Source organism: Canis lupus, chromosome 29 (assembly GCF_003254725.2).
Source record: "Canis lupus dingo isolate Sandy chromosome 29, ASM325472v2, whole genome shotgun sequence".
Taxonomy (NCBI): domain Eukaryota; kingdom Metazoa; phylum Chordata; class Mammalia; order Carnivora; family Canidae; genus Canis; species Canis lupus.
In genome coordinates this window covers 20,485,592-20,513,293 of record NC_064271.1, presented here as the reverse complement: position 1 = coordinate 20,513,293, position 27,702 = coordinate 20,485,592, and the positions used below count along the sequence as shown (strand labels likewise).

The 27,702-nt window shown below is 36.7% G+C and overlaps 1 protein-coding gene across 14 annotated transcripts in view; it reads left to right on the top strand.

The window, feature by feature from the left end:
- Positions 1-27,702, top strand: part of EYA1 (EYA transcriptional coactivator and phosphatase 1) — a 420,890-nt gene that overhangs the window by 255,877 nt on the left and 137,311 nt on the right. For 8 of the 14 annotated variants that reach the window (XM_025477983.3, XM_025477982.3, XM_025477975.3 and 5 more), the window contains 2 exons: positions 817-944; positions 23,075-23,152. In XM_025477983.3, the coding sequence (XP_025333768.1) occupies positions 817-944; positions 23,075-23,152 (206 nt within the window). Of the gene's footprint in view, positions 1-816; positions 945-23,055; positions 23,153-27,702 lie in introns of those variants that run through there. The other 6 variants (XM_049103811.1, XM_025477986.3, XM_035708235.2 and 3 more) reach the window with 2 other exon arrangements.

The window sequence follows — 27,702 nt, the reverse complement described above, 5'->3', positions numbered from 1 at the left end:
TATTTAAATGTTTTTGTATGGTAAAAATGCAAAATTGCAGCATTGAAGTAGAATTGTTATTTCTCTGAATAAGTGACAGCTGAGGTATTCCAAGTGCTAATGCTCGCAGGGACTCCCTGTATGTTGGCCTTATCCCTTTTCAATTGGGCACGCTGTATGTAATCCACAAAGCAAACAAGTGAGCCGACATCATAATGTTTTAATGCTGCATTTGTTTCAAGGGAAACAGAGGAACAATTAAGCAGTTTGCCAGAGTAAACACATGCATCAGGACTATCTCTTTCCCTGTCACTGCACTATAGGCTTCAAGTGTTTTATTTGGTTTGGAGACCCATTAAATTACAATTGGGTGGTAAATTATAAGGGAGTACCTAGTGCTAATTTATCAGATGAAACAGATGCCATAGAAAAGTGATTTTTTTTTTCCTATTATACCTGTTTACATATTTGCCTTTTACAGAAATCATGCCTCTCTTTTTCTCAATATAAAAAACATGACTGCATTTTCTTTTCTTTGAAAATTAAAATAGATACAGTTGTCTCATTGCGATTTGATAAGCTGTGTAAGAAAAAAGATTTTCAAAGTGCCATGTGAATGTTTGGTTGGGTAGGTAAAGCAAACGACACCTTTGAACACCACATGTTATGAAAGCATGACCGAAGTTAAAATGTAAGATGGACTATTTGGACTCTAAGAAAATAGATACAATGGGACTTTTGTGTGACTGTGTTTCAAAGGTGTCAAGTCGTTAGCACATTAAATAGTAGTGTTATGAATTTGGTACATCTGTCACACGGAAGGCTTCTTGTCTTTAGGTCTATGGAAATGCAGGATCTAACCAGCCCGCATAGCCGTCTGAGTGGTAGTAGCGAGTCCCCCAGTGGTCCCAAACTCGATAACTCTCATAGAAATAGTAATTCCATGACTCCCAATGGCACCGAAGGTGAGTGGCTGCCTTCCCCTGTTTACTTTGCACCTTGTTTCTTCGTCAGTACATGCTTTGTTATGAGGTGGTTGTAATTGCAGTTGTCAAACCCAAAAACCAACCGTACTCGCTCCCCTTTAGACAATTTGACTTGTGAATCAGTTTTCCTCCTCAGGAGCTGCACAGTGGTAAATTATTGTCTCACAGCCTGGTTTTATTTGGCACAAATGGGTATATATGTTTATATACATATTATAGGCACACGTGCGTAACATTTCTAACCTTGGAGTGTGTTTTAGCTCCTTGTTGATCATTCTCCAGAGCACAGTATCAATTTGCATTGATTTACTCTATGAGCAAGGAGAATTTGGAAATATTTCCTTCATGGTACTTTCCCTTTTGTTACTAAATATAACAACATTTGTTTAAAGGTAACGTTGGATTGTTTCTAAATACCAATAAAATTGTGTGCCTGATGTTCTTATGGCCATGACCATTAAAATATCAATTAGTAAAAACAAAAAATTGGGTTGCAAATGTACAACCTTATTTGGAAGATACATGAAATTGGTTTACTTTCTTAAAAATTAAATAGTATACGTTAAACATAGTACCGTTACGATTATTTTGTATGATTAATACATATGAATATGTAAATTTTATGCAGATATCTATTTTAGTCCGTATAGTTCTAAGTCTAAACATGTAAGTAAGGCTATCCGTGTGTATTGGTCGCTGTTATGGGCATTTATTTAGGTGCTGTGTATAATTTTAGAACTTCAACATATGCAAAGATATGTTACATGTTGTGTTTGTTTCTGCTTTAGCCTGTTGAAAAATTACTTCTTCACGGATATTTGTGCTTATTCCTTTCTAAGCTTCAGATCTTAATGAACTTAGAGCATAAGTTTCACTAGAAGTACAATGAATTATCCATGTTAGAATTCTATCCATAAAACCCTTAACCGTCATTTCCCAATCACCATGGTGAATTTTTATCATAATTCTTAAAAATAAACAAAACTAAATGCCATATAATTGTTTGGTGCAATATTCCAATGTGTATGTATTGGTGAAGCCCTTTGAAGCTAGCAATGGTATGAAATTTCTGATAATACAAAAAATAGAGTAAGTTTCTGATATTAGACATGTTCATTTTTATACCAACAGTGATTATTTTTAATGTGTAAATAGTCCCTATTTTACTTTTTGAGTGAATACCTTCATTACCAGTGTTTATGAAAAATGGTCACTGTCAAAAGAAGAAACTTTGCTGATCTAGCAAAAAATAAAAATAAAATAAAAATCTCTGGATAAGGTGGCCTCTCATCTGAAACTCCGCTTTGGTAGGTGATCAAAAAGAAATTGGAATTATTTTTAGGAAGGCAATTCTGGTATTTAAGTAGATTTTATAGAGCAAATAAAAATATCAAGCAGTCCTTTTTCCTCTTCTTTGCAATTTGGCTTCAGGTGGAAGCATGGCTGCTGCCCCGTGTAGGTTGGGCATGAGCAGTCTCACTGTAGGTTCTGAGGCTGGTGGGCCTCACGCCAGCGTCATCATGCAGGTAGCCGCTGACAGGAGTGTCAGAGGGGGCCCACGGGTGCAAACCTTTAAATGGTCATTCTCGGTCATTCTCCTTGCTGAGAAATCCAAATAAGGCAATCATTTAAAGTAACTTAAAGAAGACCATGTTAAATCCCTTTTGCACTAAACATATATTTTGCTTAGAACCATAATGCATATTGGTAGGAATACTTATGAAATAATTTATGTATAAAGAAATGAAATTTTAATTTTGTCATCACTGGCAAATCGTCTCCTACAAAATAAGAACCACATAATACTGAAACAGACTATGTGTTGGGGACTGCCCCCTAGGAAGACCGTGTGAATGTGTGGTTTGTTTTTTAAGGGCATGTGGAGTGGTTAGATGATTTCTACCAGTTTACATTGAATGGCTTGGATATCTGGTCCATATTCAAACATATATATATCTTATACAATTTTAGCATAACTAAAATATTCAAAATAATACAATATTTTATATAATTGTAGAACCTGCTGAGCCAGTCAGTCTGGTAAATATTTAGAAATTACTACTTACCCCCAAAAAATTATCATAGGTCTTTGAAATGAATTTTTCAGACTTATTTCCGGCAAGCGCAGTTACTCATCTCACTTTATTGTGGGCATCATTCCTGGGTATACTTTGGAAGGGTTATGGTAGTTAGGGTAGTTAGAAGATACGAATATGAAGTATCCAAAGAATAAAGGGAATTTTGGTCAACCCACTGGGGGTATCCAGTTTTATTTTAGTATAAAGTTTGGAAATATGGATCCAAACTCAGTTCATGATCCACGTTACATGCCTGTTTAGATGCAAACTACATCAGAAAGTTCTGGGTTATTATTAAGTTTTCGAATCAATTCATCGTGCTGCTTACGTGTTCCGTAATGCGTCTATTTCATTGCCCTCAGTCACCACTAGAGGAGTGAAGCTTAAAATTAGTGAACTCCCAGTGCCTGGCAAGCTTCCCTGAGATATAATCATTATAGATTTTCCTAGTACTTTGAAAATCTTACTGATGTCGACACCAGCACTGTTTACCAAGTAATTAGAAGTACGCAAAACAAGAAATTCATGTAAATTTAAGAGAGCATTTAAAATATCAGTCCTCTCCCCTAACTCCGTAACAGGTATCTCTAGCTCTGTAGGCCATGATTTATATTTAAGCGACTCTACTGCAGCTTAGTTGAAACCAGCCTCCTTAATGAGGTCAACAAAACTTCCATTTCGTTTACACAGTTGTTGGCTTCGCCCGCGTTTCCATAGGTTGTCGTCTGTCTCTCTGAGCCAGTTTTTACTTCCTGCCACCACTTGTCCCTATAATGAGGCTAAGAAAACATGAAAATCTCCTGTATCAAAAACCATAACTTCATCTGAAGAACAAACAAGAAGGGAATGGAACGGAGAGGCAGAGAATATTAAGTTTCTTCTTAAGTCTGCTGCCAAATTATCATAAGACTCAATGTTTGTAGGTTCTGTACTCACAGGCTAGTGCCTATTTTCATGGTTCATCTAAGGGATAAAGAGAGAAAGACACTGAACTACAGCCTCCAATACTGAGCTTTTTTATTTCCTAGATGAAATGTTCTTCAGTTAGAATAGTTGTTTGATTGTTTCATATTTCAAAAGTTTCAACTATTCGTCTTTTATGTTCTATTCCAACCTCTCTCTGAATCGTTATTGTAGTTAGCTGTTGGTTTCGCACAGTTTATAAATCTTTGAGATAGAAAGCATAGATAGGTAAAAATACAAAATAGTAGCATGAATGAATGCTTGCCTTGCCCTGAAAAAAGCACTGTTGGAAGTGATATGTTTCCAAATGAATTAATAAATATTTTAGTTACTATTAAACACTTAAAGCTTGATTTGGACGAGACTAATGGATGGTTATGAAAACACCCATTGTGGCTTTCTTTTAACTGTTTTGCCTATTTTGCGGTGGGGGCGAGGGGGCAGTTAGTCTTCCAAGACAGGATGGAATAGAAATTTCCTATTAGAGACAGATTATGAGAGCGTAGTTTTTAAGACCTAAGCTTCTTGCTGGTGATGCTCCCATAGATCCATTTTAAAAAGCACCAAATCTGAGAGAATGTCTAATGTGTGGATTTATGTTCAAGCCTCTACTTGGTAGAGGCTGTGTGTGTTGATGTCTGTGTTGTGGAAGTGTGAGAAGTAGCTGGGAAATCTTCCTTTGGAACGACTCAGGGCCATTGCAGTAAAAGGATTTTTATTTCCATACCTCATTAAGGCCTTGTTTGCAAAGCAGTGATTCTTTCCGTCTTTGTTTTTTGCTGGTTGCCTTATGTCTATGGCAGCGTAAGATTGGTCAGTTCATATATTGCTAGTGTGAGTGTTTATTTTTGGTTGTCTGGAGATGTGAAGTGGGGATGGGCAGAAAAGAGGTGTGAGCAAGTGGAGCCAAGAGCTCTGAGTTTTCTCTGTTGTAAATTTAGATCCAAACTCAAAAAGAAGCTTAAACTTGTCCTAAAGCAGATGAATTTTCCTTTAAGTGACATAAAACCAGATGCAATTGGAATCTTCCACTACAAATAGAGTTTCAGGAATTCTGATGGTAATTCAAATAGTAATTTTGAATTGGTATATCAGATTTCCAAGATGATAAGAGATACAATCTTGAATTAGGTGGCTAAATTTTCTGCGTTTTAAAATTTATTTAATTTTGTATTGCATATTTTTAGGATGATAGGTTAATTCAATTTTACAAATTTATATTATCAGAAGCTATTTTAAAGTTTTATCATTTCTACAAAGCTTAGAACACTAACAAATTATCTGAATTTGTTTTTCTCACTGTAATGTGAATTTAGTAAAATACAGTTATATCCAACTAGAGTATTTTTAAGAAATCTTATTTACAAGAAATATGTAAACTGGAGTGAATGTGTATAAAATTATGGTTTGAGGCTGCATTATAAAGGCTATATTTGTATATTTGTGGTCAGATATTCTGTTGTCAATAGAAACATGGTAATCTAATTTTATTATTGTTTACATTCTGCACATGATTTACTTTCTGTAAGATTAGGGGACATTGTAAATGTAAAAGGATTTCTAACTGACATTTTTAAAGTTTGCCTGTAGCCACATAATTGGCCTCTTATAAATCGTTCTTAAGCAAAAGCTATGAAAGGATGAACAAACTTTTTTCCGATTTAATATTTGCCTATGTTGTGTATAAGAATAGTATTCATGTGCCTATTGCCAATTAATAATAATAATGGCTAATGTGTTTATAAATAATTTATTGTTAGTCATTATGCTGACTATTCTCCATGATTTGTTTCATTAATCTTCAGAAAATTCCTGACATACCAGCATAATGGTTAAGAGGCTGGGTACTAACAGTGTTAGTTTCCTTTAGGTTCCTTTTCCTCATCTGTAGAAATAAGGATAATAGCAGAACTTCCATCAGGTTTGCTGTGAGGATGATAAGGAAAACCTGGAACATACTTGGGACTTACTAAATGCCCTGTCTATTAACTATGAAACCACGTCTAGATAGTAGGCACCTCTATAGTACTATTGCTGTTTTACACACAAGAAAAGGGAATCTTAGAAATGTCAATGTTCAAAGGCACAGTCTTTGTCATTAGTAGAACTAATATCTGACCCAGTATTTGAATCAAGTTCTGAGTCTAGAGCTTGGGTTTTAAAATCACTGTTAGTCTTTGGAGAGAATGTGATTCCCATCACCTGCTAGTTTTGGATTTTGTTTTGTTTTGTTTTTGACACCTTCCTATTAAACATTAGAGCCTTCCCTGCCACATGGATGCTTTCATGACTGGAGAACACCATTTCCTAGCAAACAGCAGAGCTGTAAAAGGACCAATGGCAGAGGCTTTGATGACGAAATGACTTCATTTTGAAGACACGTCCGTGGGGCAGTTATACTCTGGTCTTTAAGTTCTTGTGTGCGTGAGTGTGTGAGCTTTCTTACTGGTGTCGTGCATGCTCAGCATATTGCATCAATAGGTTAAGTTTTAGGGGATTGTCTCTTACTAGTTTTCAAAGCTTTAGACTTAATTATAATTCCATCAGCTGTCTCTCTCTGTTAGGCTTCTCTGGGATCAAACAGAGATGGGAAGTCTTCTCTGCTTTTCATTATAAGTCATTATTATATGCACATTTGGATTGGAGCAGTAATACTGTGAAATTTAAAAAGCAGTTCTAGTTACGCTACTGCTCAGAGTAACAATTTTCTATCTCAGAAAATATTTTTTAGTGGGTGATGAATTTGGTCACATTTCTCTTGACTTAGGTTATGCTAACCAAGCAACACTCAAAGAAGCAGCTTAAGTGGCATTTGTTGGGGGCTCCATAGAAACAGCAGTTATCAAAGCCAGGATTTGGGAGCATGCGCGCTATGTTCTAGGAGCAGTTCAGGTGGTGTGGCTGGAGGGGAATGAATGGGGGGGCGGGGGCTGTCTAAGAGGTGAAGTCAGAGGATGAAGGGGTGGCATGTGTAGGGCCTGGCGTTTGGTAGATATAGTTTATTATAAATAGCTTTCATAGTAAGAATAGGAACTCCAATGCTTATTGGCTAAAACTAGGCTTAGAGTTTATAGAGAGCCAGGCTTCTTGAAAAACTAATGACTCTATGTATAACAGTATTCACCTACTCTCAATACCTAATAATTTCAGAAAATCACATTTCTATGACATTTTTTCACTATCTGGGCCAGAAGTTTAGTATGATCAGAAATCTATATATTCCTTAGAACATCCTGTCTTCTGGGGAAAAATGTCAGATTCCCTCCAGGGAGATCTATGAAACTTTAGTGAGTGCTAGTATTTGGCTAATTCTTAATCCTTCACTCCCAGAATACTTGCCTTAAGTAATTCCTAATTTGTTATGGTGGCGGAGGATGCCCGGGAGTGAGCTCTATGTAGATGAAGTGCTGTGTCTCTGTGTGCCAGTTCCAAAAGTGACTCATTTTCCTTTTTATTTTTTGGCTCCAAATATACAATATAATAGGAAAAAATATATAATTACAAATTTTCCATCTTTGGGTAGATAAAGTTATCTGACACATGACTGCTAAATAATCAAGATTTATGTTAAGGATTTATGTTAAGTTTTAGGACCCCTTCTATAAGTAAAAGCTTGTTATTATGTTAACAGTAATTTGTTGGTTGGGTAGACTTTTTAGTTTCACTTCATGCCTATAATAACTCAATTATACTGAAAAAGATGGATGAACTCTACCAAACACATCCCAAGGTGATATGTTTATAAAATTCCCTTTAAAGCAAATTGAAAACATTTCTTTTACATGATGTCAATCAAAATCTAAGGTGCTTACCTATTTTGTCATTGCATCTATTACTGTTCAGAGGAATTGTGAGTGGAAAGAATACTTTTTAACAAAATAAGGAGTATGAAATGAATTAAATTCTTTATCGAGCACATCATTATGCCTTCTGCATACCTTATTTTACCCACAGAAAAAGTTGAATTTTATGTACCTCATTTTAAAGAGTTTAAACAGCATAGTACTATTTTGGAGAAAAACTTCAAAGACCTGTAAGGTTGATTTCAAAGCCCACATTCTTTACACTCTAAAAGACAAATGCCCCAATAGCCAAATAACTTGGTTCTTACATGATTTATCTGCCTTAAGAAATTTTTATGTTACCCTAAGCGTATGATTCAGTGAAGGAAATATAATATCTATTTATATGTGTTTTGCCTAGTAGAGTCTGTGTGTTCCTTAAAGGCAAGGATAGACCTGCTCACGACTGTGTGTGTCTTCAGCATCTAGCAGAAGTCTTGGCAGTGATTAGGCGGTCAACAAATATTTGTTGAGTGAATGCTGCATATGACTAAGCAAATAATGCAGGCTAGTGATTACAAGAGAAGAGAATCATTCATTTTATTTAAAGGCACTACCAGATTCAGTGAGTGTCTAAAAGCCTGTTTTTCAAATTTTGAAAATGATTTCACAGACCAATTTATATAATAGTTACATAGGCCATCCATCCAAAGTACATCCACAGTCAACATTCCTGCTGATTTTGAATTTGATCTATAGTAACTGACTTACATTTGACCCATACTAATTAATTTATTAATGGAAACTGCCACTGTTGGATTTAATAGTGTTTAGCAATTATGATGCAACTTCCACATAGTCCAAGAAACGACTGAATTATATAAAGTTCAGGCAGTGAGTACAGTTAGGCTTAGTATCTTTACAATATGGTGAGGAGTCATGACTGGAGGTGAACATTTTAAAGGGAAAAATTGCAAGAACAAGGATATATACATACTGTGGTGAAAAGTCTATATATCTGTATTTATAAAATTAGAATATATATCATACTGTATATTCACCATTGCATTATTCATTCAAGAAATATTTATTGATTTGTATCTAGAAATTTACCAAATATCATTTTTGCCGAGGAGAAGTTTACAGTCTACTGTGATTTGCAGACCTATAATCAGATGACCACTATACTTTATGACAAGGGCTATATTATGCAGAGAGGTGGGGACCTAATTATGACTAGGGTGATGAAGGATGGTTTCTGCACACAGGCAATACTTAAATTGAGTCTTGAAAAAGAGGTGGAAAAACACTGGGTGCCAAGCCAGGAAGGAAGAAAGAGCATGGATTGTTCAGCTGTAGCAAAGACATCCCTAATCCCAGGGGTATTCTCTCTCTTTTTCTCTCTCTCTTTCTCTTTCTGTGTGTGTGCGTGTGTGTGTGTGTGTGGTGTTTGGAGAGGGACATGCACAGAGTGCTAAGACAGTCGCCCAAAACAGATGATAAAAGAGCCTTACATACGAAATTCAGGAGTTCGGATTCAATCCTGTGACAGCTGACCAACCTGGAGGCTCACAAACAGGAGAGTGATATGATTGAGCCTGTGTTTCAGAAATCTACTCCAGTGGTATTTTGAAACTGTATTCAAGAGTAGGTGGATGGTGAGAACAGACCCCAGGTGAAAAGCTACAAGGACATTTTTTGTCTGAAATAATGTACTTATTTACACATTATTATTTCAGTACAAATTTACATTTGATGCTTACCTTAAAGTTGATAATGCATAATATTAAAAATATAGAAAGACAGTATTGTGTGATGGTGACCAATGGATTTTGCTGTCGGACTAACCCTGGCTAAAAAAAAAAAAAAAAAAAAAAAAAAATGCAGGGTAGCTACTTACTAACAATATAACTGACATGAGGGTTTTGAGAAGCAACAGCGCAGGGGTTTGAGAGAAGGCTCTGAAGCCAGGCTGCTCGCTCTACCATTCACTGGTTAGCTAGTGTGATGCTGAATAATTATTACTTAACAGCTCTGTGCCTCCGCTTCCTTTGAAGATAATAATAGTTCTTACCTGTAGGGTTGCAAGGATGGTAAATGAATGCGTAAAGCACTTAGGACACAATGTGCCTCCTAGGAAGTGCTTAATATTTATTAGTTATTATTACCATGATCATCATTATCTATATCTCTGAACCTCTGTTTTCTCCATTATAAAATGGAGATTGCAGTTTTATCATGGTATTATGGCAATGTCTATTTACAATACTAAGCATTGAGTGTGTGGGTGGTGCTATCTGACTCTTGGTTTCGGCTCAGGTCATGATCTCAGGGTCCTAGGGTCAAGCCCTTCAGTGGGGTCCATCCTCAGCAGGGAGTCTGTTTGAAGATTCTCTTTTCCTCTCTGTCTCTCCCGCTTGTGCTCTTTCTCTCTCTCAAATAAGGGCTTTAAAAAATTAAAAATACTAAGCATAGTCACGAGCATCTATTACGTACTCAAAAAATAGGTATTATTAAATTATTATATTTTTAAAAATCTGCTGGGTCTGGCTACTGTGTCTCCATGGGGGAAAGAGGATATCTCCTCCTCCTCTGAGGTCCATCAAATCGTCTAATGGCTGCTGCAGGTACTCTGAGTACCTGGGCTACTCAAGAAGTTTTTGTTCAGTTAATACTTAAGGGTAGGGCTTATGTCTGGGGTACTCCTGTGAATTGGTGAAGAATGGGAAAATATGGGGGGGAAAAAGCATAATCTGAGATGTAAATTTGGTAGGTTGATTACATTTTAGGCAAGTAAACCATTTTTCCAGATTGATATGATTGAGGTTCTGAGTCCGCGCCAGCTCATCTGCTTCCAATCTTCATACACTAGTTTATTTTACCATCCGCTAATTTGCAACATACACTGATACACTTTTATTCAGTGCCCTGGTATTCTGGGACTTTTCCTATGGCTGTGCTGTTTGCTGATTGTTCAGATTTCCATCAGAGCAATGATTAAGGATGATAAAGCCCCTAATTAGAAAATGTTTGACTTTTCACTTTTTAAAGGTTTCATGAAAGATGGTAATCAAAAAAAAAAAAAAAAAAGTTGAAACTAGCTATATGAACTTAGGCTAGTTTTTAAACACCTTTCAACTGCAGTTGCCTCATCTTTGAAATGTGACAATATTAAGAAATATTTCATGAAGTTGCCATGAGGAAGAAAGGAGCCATTGCTTGGAAAGTGTTTAACACGATACGTGACCTACAGTAGATGCTCAGTAAACATAAACTTCCACTTATTCCTTTTCCATTCTAAATTCTACTTAAATATTGCCTATGTCATAAATTAAGACTATTACTATCTTAATTCGTATTAGAGCAATCTTTTCATACTGTCGTGCCATGCTTCAATTATTATAACTAAAAATAGATCTCACTTTGGAATTTATTGTAGCTATCTGTTAAAAGTCATTACATGGCACATTTAAGGTTTGTATATTTAGTTATATGTACATTTTAGTTTAAAAGAACCAGAAGCAAGTATTAACCCTAGTTAATGATATGACTGGTGAAGTGTTGAGGGGATATTTATTGTTTATGCAACTTATTTTGAAGCACATGAAAAATAAGAGGGTTTTATAAGAAATAGGGAAAAGTAAATATAGTAAAATGTTACTTGTGGGATTTAGGTGGTTGGTTTATGACTATTCACTGTGTACTTCTTTTAACTTTTCTATATATGTAAAAATGTTATAATAAAATATTGGTGAAAAAAGTTAACCTGCGATACCTAACGTGTCCTAGGAAGGCCCCATTTATTTGGTTGCTTTGTTTTGTTTTTTCCACAAAGAACTATTCCAGAATCTAGCAGAAATTCAAAGATGTATGTGACACTATGAACTAAGACTAAGAACTAAACACTAAGAACTCACAGACTGGTTGGGGGAAATAAGACTCTTTGAAAATTGAATCCAAACTCAAAGGTCCTAGTATAACAATTGAATTATGGAGGTGAGAATTTTCCATGTACAGCTTAGAGATCCCCAGGAGTTGTAGAGCTAGTATCAAGGTCAGCAAATTCTTTTGTGCAAAAAGCTTTGTCTGTAGGATGAGGAAGTTAACAGGCCACATGTATGTTTAACTCTTTTTCACATGGGGACAGTCCATTATCTTTATTAAAATGCACATTTTCACATCTGAAAATTCACAGTAGGTTATTTTTATCATTATGCAGTTTTTCAAACAGCAGATTAAAAGTAGTCTGTCATTTCTGTTCTGAAATATTTCGGTGTTAGAAAGAGGGCTTCATTCTCAAGAAGGTTAGAAGCCACTGATCCAAACAAAAGTGCTCTCAGAGTTTGGAAAAAAAGAGCTCTTCAGCTTGCTGAGGTCTGGCCAGGCTTCAAGAAGGAGATGGAATCTGAGCTGAGTGTTGGGCAATGGGTAGAATTTGAATAGGTCGACAAGAGATGGAATGCATCCTAAATGAGGAACCAATCTGAACAAAGGTAGGATAGTTTGGGAGACTGTGAGGAGACCAGTTTAGCTGAAGAAGGAATTGATAGTAGATAAGGTTGGAAGGGTCAGCTGGAGCCAAACTGTGGAGGACTCTGAATGTTAGGCAGAGGAATTTGGACTTCATCCTGGAGCCAGTAGAGAAGCCACGAAATATTTTGAGCAAGGGCTTGATATGGTGAAAGTGTTTTAGGTATTAATCTGGCAGCAATTTCAAGGATAGATTGGAATGGGGGAGAGATGAACAGTTGTACGGAGGCTCATGTAGTCTGCCCAGATTTTATGTGTCAGGAATCTGAGCTAGTGTGGCAAGAATGAGAGTCACAGAAAAGGAAAGTGAAGTCTCAAAAGCAGACCTTTAAAGGCGCATCATTTACCATGCGACACTTTTACCAAAAACACTCAACTTGTCTAGACCTTACAGAAGCCATTGCATGGTGCTGCTCCAATATACTGCATTTGCTACACTTCTGTGAATACGTTTGGAAATTGACTAACAGTTCTGTGGGCCCTGTATACATTCAGGTTCTGGTTAGTCTATAGATGTTGATTTGTTTTTCCTAAGGTCGCATAAGGTGGGATATTTTGAAAAACTATTTTTCTACCCTCTTTTAGGCAAAGGAAGATGGATGACTCTAACTTTAAAATTTTGGAGGGATGATAATCATATGCCAGGGCCAATATACACACAAGGAGGAATGCCTCATTTTTCCAGATGGGAACTACTTAAACACATTTGCTTCATGGATATATACATTTTTAGATAAAGAAGAAATGGTTAAATGGTTACTTGCAATATTTAATTTATTCAGTTCTATTTCTTTAAGAGGTATCATGTAAAATTATAAATTTAGGCATATTGCTATTTTTCACTTTATTTCATGTTATCATTCTATTCATTCTCTTTACATAGGCCTCTGGTATCCCTTGATAGCTCTTTTTCATTCATTTGACACAGTTTTCAAAAACCTGCATTTCCACTTCTGTCTCATGGTTTGAGAAAGAGTGCTCATTGAATCCAAACTGTAACATAATATTATGGTGGTTGTGCTTTTGTTTTGTCCCACAGTTTATTATTTGTTATCTAAACAGCATAGTCTTGTGCCGTATAGCTTTTAAAAAGGGTTCTTTTTAAGGCCTATTTATAGCAATAGCTAATATTTGCCTTTGAATGGTTATGCCCCATGCGTTATTATTAAATCCATGTAATTTACCTCTCTTTTGAAAGATCCAAGCAGGGTCCTCTTTTAACAAAAATTCCAATGGTAGATACTATTTTATGTTAATGTGTCTTCTCCAAAGAGTCCTTTGTTCAAAATAATGTAACAATGTGTCCTATAAGTAAGAGGCTTTATAAGGACCTGCACATAAATGTGCATAATGTGATAATTTGGGAGGAATAAAATGTCATCTTACATTTGAGCATATATAGTATTAATTGCCCTATGCAATGTGCCTGGCAATTTAAAGTCAGTTATAAGTCAGTTGTACATTTTTACCTTTATTTATCCTCTCAATGAATATTGAGTTTCAGCTCTATGTCAGGCATTGTGCTAAGTTCTGTAGGGATGTAAAAAGGTCTAGTTCCTACCATAAAGAAATTTATAATGTATTAAAATGTAAAATTATAATATATTAAAATGGATAAGACTGACATGTAAAATGAGGTAGAATAGGATGTATTTTCTAAAGGAGGTACAAACTCAGATTTAGTAGCTAAAGGAAAAGAAAGATTAGTCCTGAATAGTAGATCAAGCAAGACTTAGCAAAGCAATTGCAACTTTGAACCTTGAAGAAGCTGTGGGATTTAGTCAGATGGAAATTTTGTAGAATGCTTTATGTTGGAGAGAAAGACATTAGCAAAATCATGGTTCTGTGGATTCATTAAGCATCTCAGTAGGCCAGTTTGGTTTAAATGTTGAATATATACAGTCATGATTCATGATCTGTAAAATGCGGTAATAGTGTCATACAGAAAAGTTGGGACAATTAGACGTGACTGTGTATTTTGTAATACTTCTGTGTTCTTATAAGTCACTAGTTATACAAATAGGAAAGTAAAGCAAAAAAGAAACATCTTGGTATAGTGGGGGGGGCTTAAAAACATGATAAAGGGAAGTAACTTAATAGCTTATTTTAGGAGAACATGGAGAGCTGAAGACCTCGGAGCAAAGAGTGACTCACTCAATCTAAGCTATGGAGGGATCAGTATATGCTTAGAGTAGAAGAGTAGAGGCTGAAAAGCCGATTGCCAACTTTTACAAGAGAAGAGATGTAAGGTAATCAGGGTAGTGGCTGTGAATAAATGATTGGGAAAGATCAAAGTCATAGAAATTATAGATGTGGCAATATAGGGTATAAGGAGAAGGGGTCTGGGAGAAATTAGGGTGAAAAGGAAACTTTCAGTTAGGTGACATGACCATTACAGAGGGATAAAAGAAGATTTTATGTTTAAGTAGGTTGAGTTGGACCCTGATCAAGGCAAGGAAGGACATTGTATAATTGGGTTGTGGGGATTGGTTCCCATGAAAAAGATGTGCAGGTAAATAGAGATTTGGCAGTCATCTACATAAAGATGATTTTTTTAAACCTCTGGCAAAGAAAGACTAGAGAAACATTCAGACAGGTAAGAATGGCACAGAATTAAAAAGCCACAGAGTAACCAAAGGGAGGAAAAGCCAGAGAACAAGAGAGCTATAAGGGGAGCTATAAGCTGTGTTGTATTGGTTAATGATAAGAAAAGGGTCAGAGGAAGGCACATTCTATAAAAGAATTAAGGAAAACCAGGATTGGGAAAAGTTTGATGTGGTCAATTAGGAAAGTCCTTTTAGTAAAATAGCAGCTACAAAAAAGAGAATGGATGATCCATATTTCAAGGCAAATTTTTAAGAAACTTGATGAATAAGGAAGAGGAGAAAAGTATCATGTTGAAAGGAAACTTTTACAAATTATGTTGACACACAACGTTAAATGAGTTTCAGGTATACAACATAGTGATTTGACAAGTCTCCATGTTACTCTGCTCACCTCAGGTGTAGCTGCCATCTGTCCCCATACAACACTATTACAGTACCATTGACAGTATTCCCTGTGCTGTGCTTTTTAGTCCTCTGACTCATTTATTCCACAACTGGAAGCCTTTATTTCCTAATCCCCTTCATCCATTTTGTGCATGTCCGTACTCCTCCCCTCTGGCAACCATCAGTTTGTTCTCTGCATTTACAGGTCTGTTTCTGCTTTTTGTTTGTTTGTTCATTTGTTTTGTTTTTTAGATTCCACTTATAAGTGAAATCATATGGTATTTGTCCTTCTCTGACTTATTTCACTTAGCATAATACCCTCTAAGTCCATCCATGTTGTTGCAAATGGCAAGATCTCATCTTTTTTTTTTTTTTAATGGCTGAGGGGTGTGTGCGTGCATGCACATACATACACACATACACATATATATTTTATTTTGTCCCACAAGCTTATGTTATCCATACAGAATAGTCTTGTGCAGTATAGTTTTTAAAAGGATTCTTTTAAAGCCTATTTATAGCAATAGTTAATACTTGCCTTTGAGTGGTTATGCCCCATGCATTATTTTTAAATCCATGTAATTTACTCTTTTGAAGGATCCAAGAAGGGTCCTCTTTTAACAAACAAAATTCCAATGGTAGACACTATTTTATGTTAATGTGTCTTCTCCAAAGAGTACTCTGTTCAAAATAGTGTAAAATGTGTCTTATAAGTAAGAGGTTTTACAAGAACCTGCACATAAGTACATATGTGTATATATGTTAGATATGTATGTATGTGTACACACATAACACATCATCTTTATCCATTCATCTATCCATGGACACTTGGGTTGCTGCCATATCTTGACTACTATAAAGAATGCTGCAGTTAACATAGGGGTACCATATATCTTTTCAAATTAGTGTTTTTATTTCCTTTTGGCAAATATCCACATGTGGAATTATTGGATCACAAGGTACTTCTATTTTTAACTTTTTTTTTAATTCATGAGAGGCAGAGAAAGAGAGAGGCAGAGACACAGGCAGAAGGAAAAGCAGGCCCCATGCTGGGAATCCGATGTGGGACTTGATCCCGGGTCTCCAGGATCACACTCTGGGCTAAAGGCGGCACTAAACCGCTGAGCCACCCAGGCTGCCCTCTATTTTTAACTTTTTAAGGAATTTCCAAACTGTTTTCCACAGTGAGTGCACCAATTTACAATCCTAGTAACAGTGCCTGAAGGTTCCCTTTGCTCCACATCCTTGCCAATACTTATTTGTCTTTTTAATTTTAGCCATCTTGACAGGCATAAGGTGATATCTGAGACTTGTCTGTCTTTGTCAGTAGAAGAGAGGTAGCCTCTTGAGATGAAATTACTGAAAATTCTGGGAGATCAGATCATTGAGTTTTGTTGCAAAGGAGGCATGGAAGTGGCACCAAGAATAAAGGTTTAAAAGGTTAAGTCCTACTAAAGAAAGGAAACCTTCACTGAGATTAACCAATAGGAAACTGGGAGATACTGCAAGAAGATCATTGAAAGATTTAATGTAGCTTCAACATTCTTTATGGAATAGTTGGTTAGGGCATGTGCTGAAGAGAATGAGGAATGAGGTGAGGACTGGGTACTTGAGAGAAGTAGAAAAGCCTCAGTAGAAACTGTTTCAAGTGCAAGAAGTGGAAAAGGGAGATTGTCAAGCAACAGGATGACTCACAAGAACATGGAAAGCATAAATTTTAGCAAATTTGGTCAACATGCATATTGTGGCCTCCTCTCTCATGCTCAGCCATCCAGAACAGCAGTTGAAGAGTGAACAGCAAGGGCTTGCCAGTGGTAGGATTAGAGCTTGGCAAATAAAGATGCTTGGAAAAACAAGATGACCCAGGACTCTAAGGTGGAATCTCTGGGTTCCAGACTGGGCCAGTGCAGTTGGAAAGACATGATGTTCTGATGAGCAAGTCTAGGGTAAGTGAGCAAATGAAAAAAAAAAAAAAGGTGGCATTTCTTGGAGGTCATGCAATTCTAGGCAATAGTGTAGCTGAATCATTTAATAACCAAAATGGAATGAAGGTAAATCTCATTGAGATATAAGAGATGAAGGAATCATAGAGTAGTAGAGGGATGGCAGACTGGGGTTTTGATGCTCTTGATCATTATAGTAGGAAACAAAATAGAAAGGAAGACCAAGGGTATGCCAAGCAAAGATATGCTATTATATTTTGAAAAAAAGTTACATGATAAATTAGCTTAGATACTGCTGGAGGATGATCTGCTGCTCATCTGTGCTGATGCCTTAACTGTGCAATCCTGGACAGATTCTTCATAACACAAAGGCTGGCTCCTAGTCCAGCAGGCAGAGCTGCCCTTTGATAATACGTTCACTTTAACTGATCTTAATTTATGGTAAAAACAAAAAAACAAAAAGAAATGGGTTTACCATGTGTCTCCCCTGATCAATCCATCATCTTCCTGGAGATTATTTATATGACTGCAACATTCAAAGTATAACCAGAAGTTGCTTGATGAGCACAGAGTCATAATGTAATGGGCTAATTAGATGATCTTGATAGCATAATGCCACCAAGTTCCAGTGGTCTGATAGCTATGTCTCCACTTAAATTTATGGTGAAGGAATACTGACTTATCTTATTCTTGGGCCAGTTTTAGTATACTCCCCCCTAAACAGTACTGGAAAGAGAGGCCCACATTTTCTCTTGGAATCCTTGATCACAGTGGCTAAATACGTCATCATCCTGCTAGCGTGTTTGTGTTTTGTTTTTGTTTTTTTTTCAGATTGAGCATATTCAGATTGTAGTGATGGAAAATACATTAAGACTGCCTTATCTGCAGTTTTGCTTTCCATGGTTCTAGTCAACTGTGGTCCAGAAGTAGACAATTATCCTTCTGACATATCGTCAGAAGGTCAGTCACAGTACCTACATCCTTTACTTCACTTCATCTCATCCTGTAGGCATTTATCATCTCATATCATCAGAAGGAGGGTGAGTGTAGTACAATAAAATATTTTGAGAGAGAGACCATATTCAACTTTTATTACAGTATAATTTTTTTATTGTTAATCTTACTATGCGTAATTTGTAAGTTAAACTTTATCATAGGTACGTACATATAGGAGAAAGCATAGTATGTGAAGGATTAGGTACTGTGGTTTCAGGCATCCACTGAGGGTCTTGGAACATATTCTCCACAGATAAGGGGGGACTACTGTATACGTTTTCTTATATAGTCATAATTGGTTTTGCCTTTTTAAATTACATTCAAATTACCTTGATTTGATTTTGGCCATCCTAAATAAAATGGCCTCATGTTAGATCTTAGGTAGGTTGCTTGACTTTATATTTTCAATTTACTTTTCATTCAAAGGGTAAGTTTAACTTTAATGTGAAGGTTATAATAGATTTTATTCCATAAGAAAGACTTTGATTTCTCTTAATTAAAGAGACCTATAATGATAAAGTGACTATAAAAGTATGGCCTCTGGACATAGCTAAATGATTTATTAACCACTGGACAGTACTCAATGATTTCTAAACATTTCTCTCTTTTTTTATCCTTGCATGAGTATGTTATCCCCACTTAACAGATGAGGAAACTGAGACACAGAAATTGAGTAACTTTTCCAGATTTGTACTGTTAATAGCAAAGCTAGATTGAAATTCAATTGCTAATTCCAAAACTGGTGCTTTTAACAATCTTTATTTGATCTTGCTCCCTGGTACTACTCCCCAGGAGAAAGGCATTCAGGGTAGCAGAATCCTACTACTACTCATGATGATGATAAATCAGTTTCTGGGGGATCCCTGGGTGGCTCAGGGGTTTCTGGGGGATCCCTGGGTGGCTCAGCGGTTTAGCACCTGCCTGCTTTTGGCCCAGGGCGTGATCCTGGAGTCCTGGGATTGAGTCCCACATCGGGCTCCCTGCATGGAGCCTGCTTCTCCCTCTGCCTGTGTCTCTGCCTCTCTCTCTCGGTGTCTCTCATAACTAACTAACTAACTAAATAAATCAGTTCCTGCTTTATATAAGGTACTTTATATACATTTTTACAAATCCTTACTGCCTTCTTTTATATAGCTATCATTTTAAAAGTTTTGTGTGTGAAATAATTAAGGTCAGAGATCAAATAACTTTTATAAAGTCCTATAGTGAATAACTAGATTTGTTGACTCCAGAACCAGGGCTTAAAGGCATTGATAGGTGGGAGTTTGAGGCACCCCTGAGGAGTAGCAAGTTGCATGTATAGCGCAGGTCTAAAATACATGGCTGAGCAGAGGAGTTGGGATTGTGAAGATTAAAGAGGTAAAGGAGTTTCTGAATATTTCTAGAGATGAGAGGAGATCCTTACAGTATTGGATGGAAGATTGAATACTTGGAGTGGTGAAGAGACTCTTGAGTGGGGGCAAAAGAATACAAATTGCTGTATTCTAATAGACTAAAATCTTGTAATGAAGGAAAAAGTACAATGGAGATAAGAGTTGTACATTTATTTATTGAGATTTATTTATTTATTTTAGAGACGGTGCACATGAGTGGGTAGAGGGGCAGAGGGAGAGAATCCTCAAGAGGATTCCTCAGTGAGTGCAGAGCCTGACATGGGGCTCAATCCCAGGACCCTGAGATCATCACCTGAGCTGAAACTAAGAATTGGACACTTAACTGACTGAGCTACCCAAGGGCCCCTAGAATTGTATAGTTATTTAAAAGAAAACAGATGAGGGACGTCTGGGTGGCTCAGTGGTTGAGCATCTGCCTTTGACCCAGGGCATGATCCTGGAGTACCAGGACCGAGTCCCACATTGGGTTCTCTGCATGGAGCTTGCTTCTGAAAAGACTGGTGGGGGAAAAAAAAACCCTCGGGATGTGATTTTTTTTTTTTAATTTAAATTTTAATTTTTTTTTTTGGGGGGGATGTGATGTTTTAAACTCAAAGCCTTGGAGAGTGCTCTATTATACCATCTATGGCATATTTATAAATGAGATAGTGCTAGTGAGGATGGGTAGTTTGATGGCTGGAGATTAGTCTTGTCTTTCTAACTTTCTGGTGGGTCTGTGCATGGCAATGACACTTCCAACTGGAAGTGGTCTCTCCTCATTTGGCTTTGACTCAAACTACTTTAAATCACAATAAATCTCCAATCTCTTTAACATCAGGTCCCTGCTGATCAAAGTATTCAATTCCAGTACCTGATAAAACCATGAATATCCTGCTAGTTACTGTATGTACATCCTCTTCAATAGTGAGCCTTTTAAAAAACTGGATTCATTAGGAAAAGAGAATCTTTATTCCTTATAGATGGGCATATTTGAACAATGGCAAAAGGCAATGTACTTGGGACCTAAAAGAAAAAGTATCCTCTTCCTTTCCTCCCTATTTTTAATGGAATTTCAAGTATAATTGAATGTGTCTCCTGAGAGTGAAAGCTATATTCAGTCAAGCTAATAATATGGAGAATTAGCTAGGCTAAGTCTTAGAGGTACCAGAGTAGGAGTGGTTTTGGCATAGTCTAGCTTTCATCAAGTAATTTTATAGTCCAATATACAGAATCCTAGATCTTAGATTTGGCAAAGACTTAAAAGTAATCTGGGCTAACATCTTGTACACTGGAAACTTTCTTCTTCACTGTTTTCTCAGGCAGGTGGATATGGGACTTCTACCTGAGATCTTCCTGTGAGTGCCTTAGCCTAGAAGTGTTAACACTAGGAGAATCTGGACTGATGGGGTTTTAGCTCCCTCTATATCCACAGTGTGTGGCTCTGTGCCTCATTTTCTTTGCTCTGTTGTAGAGTAGTGCTAATTATTGGGAATTGCCAAATACTGTCATTTCTTCAAGCCTTGAAATTGAAAACATCCAAAATTAATTCCCATTTTCTGCCAATTGTGACTTTGGGCAATTTCCTAATCCCTTGGTTTTCATTTTTGCATGTGAAACAAGAAGACTGTCCCCAATTAGGGAGTTTGTGAGTTGTGCTCTGAGACTAACTTGGAGAATTGTTTAAAAGGATTAATGTCTGTTTAATATCTGATTAATCATAATGTTTCTAGTCTGACAATACTAGGTACTTTACATGACCTATTCCCCTTGGGCCTGATTCTCATCTTTGATCAGTATATTGTATTTGATTATGAGTTCAAATCCCTGTGGTAATCTGTTCAGTACAGAGTAAAATAGAGCTATTGCTTTATAGGTACAGGGCATTGTATGAGTTCTTTCAGGAAGGAAAAAGAAGATGTGGACAACAGGTAGGATACTTTGGAGCTGTGAACCAGCAGAGGAGGATATTCTTTCCACAATCTATGGCAGAATAATGGTTATGAAGAGCAAGACCTGCAGGTGTAAAGAGAAAAGGGAAATACAGGCTTATGTCAGAATTTATTAGCATCAACTGAGACTGCTAACCCCAAACAACTGGTGGAAAAGTGAAAACTTCAGTTACACTATTGTTTGGTCTACATTAAAATAATCAGTTGGAGTGATTCCCTTTAGACTCACTGGTTTTATTTTTCAACTTTGTTTAGAAGCAGTCTAAATAATTAATTCTTTGGAAGTGACTATCTGCTGCAACTATTTATAATGTCTATTTGAAAACTACTCATTATGCATCAGTAAAAGATTCAAAGGTCAAGGAGAGGGAATTTGTTCTTTGCCTGTTGTTTATAAGAGGCAATTTTGAAAGAAGGAAAAGCTGCATTTCCTCCATCATTCTTTCCCATTTCAGAATGTATTTACTTTTGAGAGAAGCTGCCCCAGATATTCTCTTCGTAGGACCTTTGTTTTGGAAAACATGTTAGTGATTTTTAAGTAGCCTCCAAGATATTATTGCATTGTTTCTAAAAACCCATTAGTGAGGATATATAACTTCTACAAAGAAGACCACAAATTCCAATGATGGCACTTCATCTGTCATTTCTAAGGAAAGCAATAATTCTATGTCTTCATTAAAGCCTAAATCTTAGGAAAAAAGGCAAATGTTCTGAGGTGGTCTAGTATATTTGCTTAATAGGGTTCAATGATATCATCATCAGGTCAGTAGAGTGGTTCCTTTTGTGAACCTACAGCATAAATCTAAATGTTTTTATTGTACAGCCACAAATGACTTTACTAAAGATCATAAGTTTCCTACAAACTGTCTGATACTGGTTTTATTTGGGAATGAAAAACTTAATTTCTGCTTCGTTTATATTTAGTGTGGTTTTGATACTAATTGTACATCAGATATTGACATATTGGCAGCCAGATATGGCTGAGTGTTAATAATGACCCATTAAATTGAACACTCTATTTTTCAGCCATGTCAGATAATTAAGAGTGTGTGTGTGCACCCATGTGTGCATGTGTGTACCTGAGTCTGTCCTTGAGCATGATGAAAACCTACCAGCATTATTTCCTATTCCAAGTCTTTTTATTCTACCCTTTTGGTTCTGTTTAGCTAAATAGCTACAAACCCAAGGAAATACTCTTACATCTTCATCATAAAAATTTTGAGAGATAAATTATTTGTTAATAAGCAATTCAATTAATATGTAAGATAATGAATTTAACTAAAGTGTTTCTTTTCAAGGATAGCTTGTTACAGTAGGTTAACTAGGGAGGAAATAGTTAATGTGTGTTTTTTTTTAAATTACAAATATTAATCTGAATTATATTCAAATACTAATAGTTTTTAAAGTGATTTTATTGTAACTATTTTAAATATTATAACTTATTTACCATGCCTTTACAAATAACTATTAATTGGATATATCATATATGTTGTTTATTTTTGTAGTTAAAACAGAGCCAATGAGCAGCAGTGAAATAGTTTCAACAACAGCAGACGGGTCTTTAGACAATTTCTCAGGTTCAGGTAAGGAATAAATATTAGCTTTTCACATTAATACAAAACAGTTTTTCTTAGTTTATTTATGTATGAAAGTATATATCTAAGTGTATATGTATGTGAGTATATGCATGTGTGTATGTATTAGATAAATGTAATATAGCTTTACTCAGAGTCCCATACCTGCAATTATGTTGTTTTTATCCAGTGTTTGCTAGAAATATTGATAGCCTATAAAGGAGATTAAATCAAAAGAGGTTTTGTTTTTTTTTTCTTGTACTAAATTATCTTCTTATGTTAATGATTCTTACCCTATTTCTCTCATCTGTGTGATTTCCTTTCCAATTAAACAAATTTAGGGGGGATCCCTGGGTGGCTCAGTGGTTGAGCGTCTGTCTTCAGCCCAGGGTGTGATCCTTGAGTCCTGGGATTGAGTCGTACATCGGGCTCCCTGCGTGGAGCCTGCTTCTCCCTCTGCCTGTGTCTCTGTCTCTCTGTCTCTCTGTCTCTCATTAAATAAATAAAATCTTTAAAAAATGTAAACAAATTTGGGTAGGCAGGATTTGGCTTCTCATACTCTTTAAGCAGACTTACCAAACCATCCTCCTAGGGAACTGTCATGTCAACTGTAGACCTAAGTTAGACTTTATAAAGCAATTTTAAGTCCTTAAGTTAGTTTTAATCTCTTTCACATTAACAAAGTCTGCCTCCAGCAAACAAAATATCCAAGTTTCATGTCTTTGCTAATGAAATTACTGATAAGAAAGTCATTGTCGTAATAAAGTAACCATGAGATTGTGATTATATATTTGCCATATTACTCAGCTTGGACTATTTCAACAAAAAATTATGTTTATCAGATGCAATTCTTAAGTTTTCTAACCTGTTTTTATTATGTGCTGTGTTTATCCAACCTCTTAAATGGACATGCTATACTTACATAAGTTTGTGATTGACATACTGCAGCTTTCAAGATCATTTATTTAATACATAACACAACTAAAGGGAATCATGCATAAATATAACATGAAATACAAATGCATAACTTTTATACTAATGATACCAGATGGAAACAATAAGGAAATAACAAAAGGGTATTGCATCCTTGAGTTCTTTTATAAAACACTTACTAGAATTCGACTGATGCCAGATAATGTGCTTGGTGCTCTAGGGATTCATAGATATCTGAGGATGGCCCTGGTTTGACGGTTGGTAAGGTGAATAAATGACAAGACTGTCACATTACATAAAGTTTGATATTTCCAGAGGGAAGGTCAAGGATCCCAAAACACCCAGGAAGGGACCCAACAGGGACTGGGTTGGGATGGGGTGGTCAGGAAAGGTTTCCTGGAGGAGATGCCTGCAATCAGCCTTAAATACTAAATAGGAATAAAGCACACAAAGGTCTGGGGAGAGGGAGTTGGACAGATGGAACATTCCATGGGAGGAGACCAAGACACAGAGGCATGGAATTTGGAACTGCCGGTGGTTCAGCATTCCTGGTGTGTACAGTGTGAGCAGTTATAGGCATGCTGGACAAGGTCAGGATAGTCTAAAGAGGCATTTGTGTACCATGTAATGTTTGCATTGTATCCTGAGCACAGTGGGAGGCATCCAAAGACGGGGGTTGCTTGATCATATTCACATACAGAATCCTAACTGTAGTAGGAGGAGGGGAGAGGGGCTGGAGCACAGAAGGAGAGAGAGCAGACAGTCTTTTTGTTAATTTGGGCCAAAAATACTGAAGACCTGAGATAAGGTGCTGGTGATATTAGGGAAAGACGGTGGATTAAGATGTATTTGCGAAGCTGATTTCATGGCATAATAACGAATGAATATGGGGGATAAATGAGGCAGAAAAACAGGTTAGGGTGATGGAATGCAAGAATAGCGTGATTGAGAGAGAAAGGCATGTTGAATGGGCGGTATTATCCACTTGAAGATGTTGAAGCTCAGGAATGATATGGATTGGAAATTTTGGAAGTGTTCAGGGAGTTAAAGCTAGTGGGCTATAACAGAGTTGAAGACAGACTGCAGGGCAGACCAGTATAGAGTGATGGGCAAGGATGACATGAAAACACAGGTTTTTCAACTGGAAAAGAAGAGAGTTGAGTTGAAAGTGAAGGCAGGAAGAATTTCAAGGAAGCACTGTCTACATGACAGATTTGTATATAGCTATTAAAAATAGTTTGGAAAAAAACTTAATGGCATGAGCAGATGTTAACTATATTAAGTGAAAAGCAGGTTACAAAAGGTCATATGCTCAGTATAATCTGTGTTTTTAAACATCTATATGTATGTATATGTGTCTTTGTATATGTGTATAAAAATTAATGACGGCTTTCTCCAGATGATGGAAAATAATTTGAATTATATTCCTTCGGTTTTTTTTTTCAAAAATATTCTGCAGTATATTTGTGTAACATGCGTACTTTCAGAAAGTAGTAATTTTAAAATGCAAGTTTAAAGTCACATACTGAAATGAGATACGTTTTTATAAGTATCTACAGATAATAGTATTGCTTTGCTATTTTTCCTGATATTGAAAACCTGTGGTAAAGGAATTCCTTGTTCTTAAGAAATATACACCAAATAAAGGGACATCGTATCTGCAGCTCTAAAAAGCATGAGCTATACGCATATACATGCACACATATGCAGGGAAAAAGAATAGAGAATAAAGCAAGTATAATAAGATGTTACATTTAGGGAATTGTGGTCAAGATTTTCTTGGAGAAGAAGATGATTTTCTATTTTTGCAACTATTCTGTAGTGTGAAGTTATGCCAAAATAAAATATAAATGAGAAACCTCAGTGGATTTAGCCTACAGCAGTTTCAGTGAATGGTACTTTACTTCCCCTAATGCCAACTTGCCCCATTTCTCCAACACAGGTCCTAGCAGATATATGTGCTCCTAAAATTTAGTGAGTAAGTGGATGATTTAACCAATAAGGTGAAGGAAGTGGAGACAGGGAGGAGAAAAATGTCGTTCAAGTACGTAAGCGATAAAAGGAGAAAATAGTCCATTAGAAAGTGGGAGATAGGGTTGAGGGTGGCATTTAGATCAGAGTGTTTTTTGCTGCCGACACAAACTTTATAGAGGTAGGGGGTTAAAGGTATAGGCAAAATGGGGAAAATTGATGCAGAGAGGGCCCTGCTGGGACAGCAGTGGCTTAAATCCAAAACAGAAGTGGATTCCCTTTGAAAAGGAACAACTTTTCCCCAGAAACATCAGGAACAATGGAAGGGGAATGAATGCGGTTGAGTATGAAGTAGGGGAGGAGTTAATAGGCTAAGGGAATTCCTACCTGCTTCCTCTGCTCAAACCCTCCAGTAGCTCCAATGTGTCTGAGTTAATGCTGAGCCCTTGCAATGGCTACGAGCGTCATCAGGCCTATTGCCTGCTTTCCACTATTCCCTCAACATTCCATACAGGCTCCCAATCAGGACCTTTGCACTGTCAATCCTTCTGCACCTCTCTGTATACTTGCCTGACCCCTTCACCACCTTCCAGTCTGCTGTCATCGCACCTTCTCTGTGAGGTATCCCCCCCCCACCCCAAGCACCCTACTCAGTGTTGCAAGAGTCTCACTGTAGGCTTCCAGCCTCTCTCATGCTAAATACCCCCCCCCCCCGCCATAACACAGCCTTTTGCTAATTGTATCATTTACTGGTGTATAGGTTTAATTGTTTCATCCCCACCAAAATATAAGCTTTGATGGTAGAGATTTGTCTTGTTTTGTTAATTTGTATTCTCAATACCTGAAAAAGTATCTGGTGCATGTTCAGCACTTAGATATTTGTTAGATGGATGGATGAATGCATGAATAAACCATGGCTTCTTTCATTTCCTCTGAAGCAACTCCAAATGAGCATAGTTGATAGGCTTATGAACTGGAAGAGATGGAGAAGATTGAAGTAGATGCCACAAGGACTTGGGAAGCCTGAGACTACTTAGAACATAAAGGAAGGTTGGCAATAAAGCCAGAGTCCAAATAAAGGTAGAACTATGAATATGGAGCCTTTATCATAGAGCAGTTTTTCTCTACAAGGGTTTTGCTGCCCAGATCAAAAGATGTTTATCTTGATCCAGGGTTAAGGATTTTCTAGGTAAGGCATGAAAGAAAATGGAAGTAAGAGACTTGAGGCTATCAGTAAGAAAAGAGTTTAAAATAATTATTCATGTATCCTCCTGGGATAAATACCTTAAAAAAAAGTGAAAGTAAGGGATAACAAATTGAGAGAAGATAAGGATGTCAGGGGTCCTGCATCTATAAGGTTACAGTACAGATAAGATGGAAATAAAGGAAAGAAAATTCTGGCAGGAGAGGATGCTCCTTCCTTAATCTCAAAACTCAGTGAGGCCTCTACCCCATGCTTCTGTAGCTAGTCCTCCATACTTCCCTTTCTCAGCCTTCATCACTACTTTTTAAATTACTTCTCATTGTCTTCTGCTAAATGATAGTGCTGTGAGAAAAGAGATTTTTGTTTGGCTTGTTCACACTTACAGCCCTGGTGGCCATCATGGTATTGAGCACATCGATGCTGGTCAGTAAATATTTGTTAAGTAAACAAA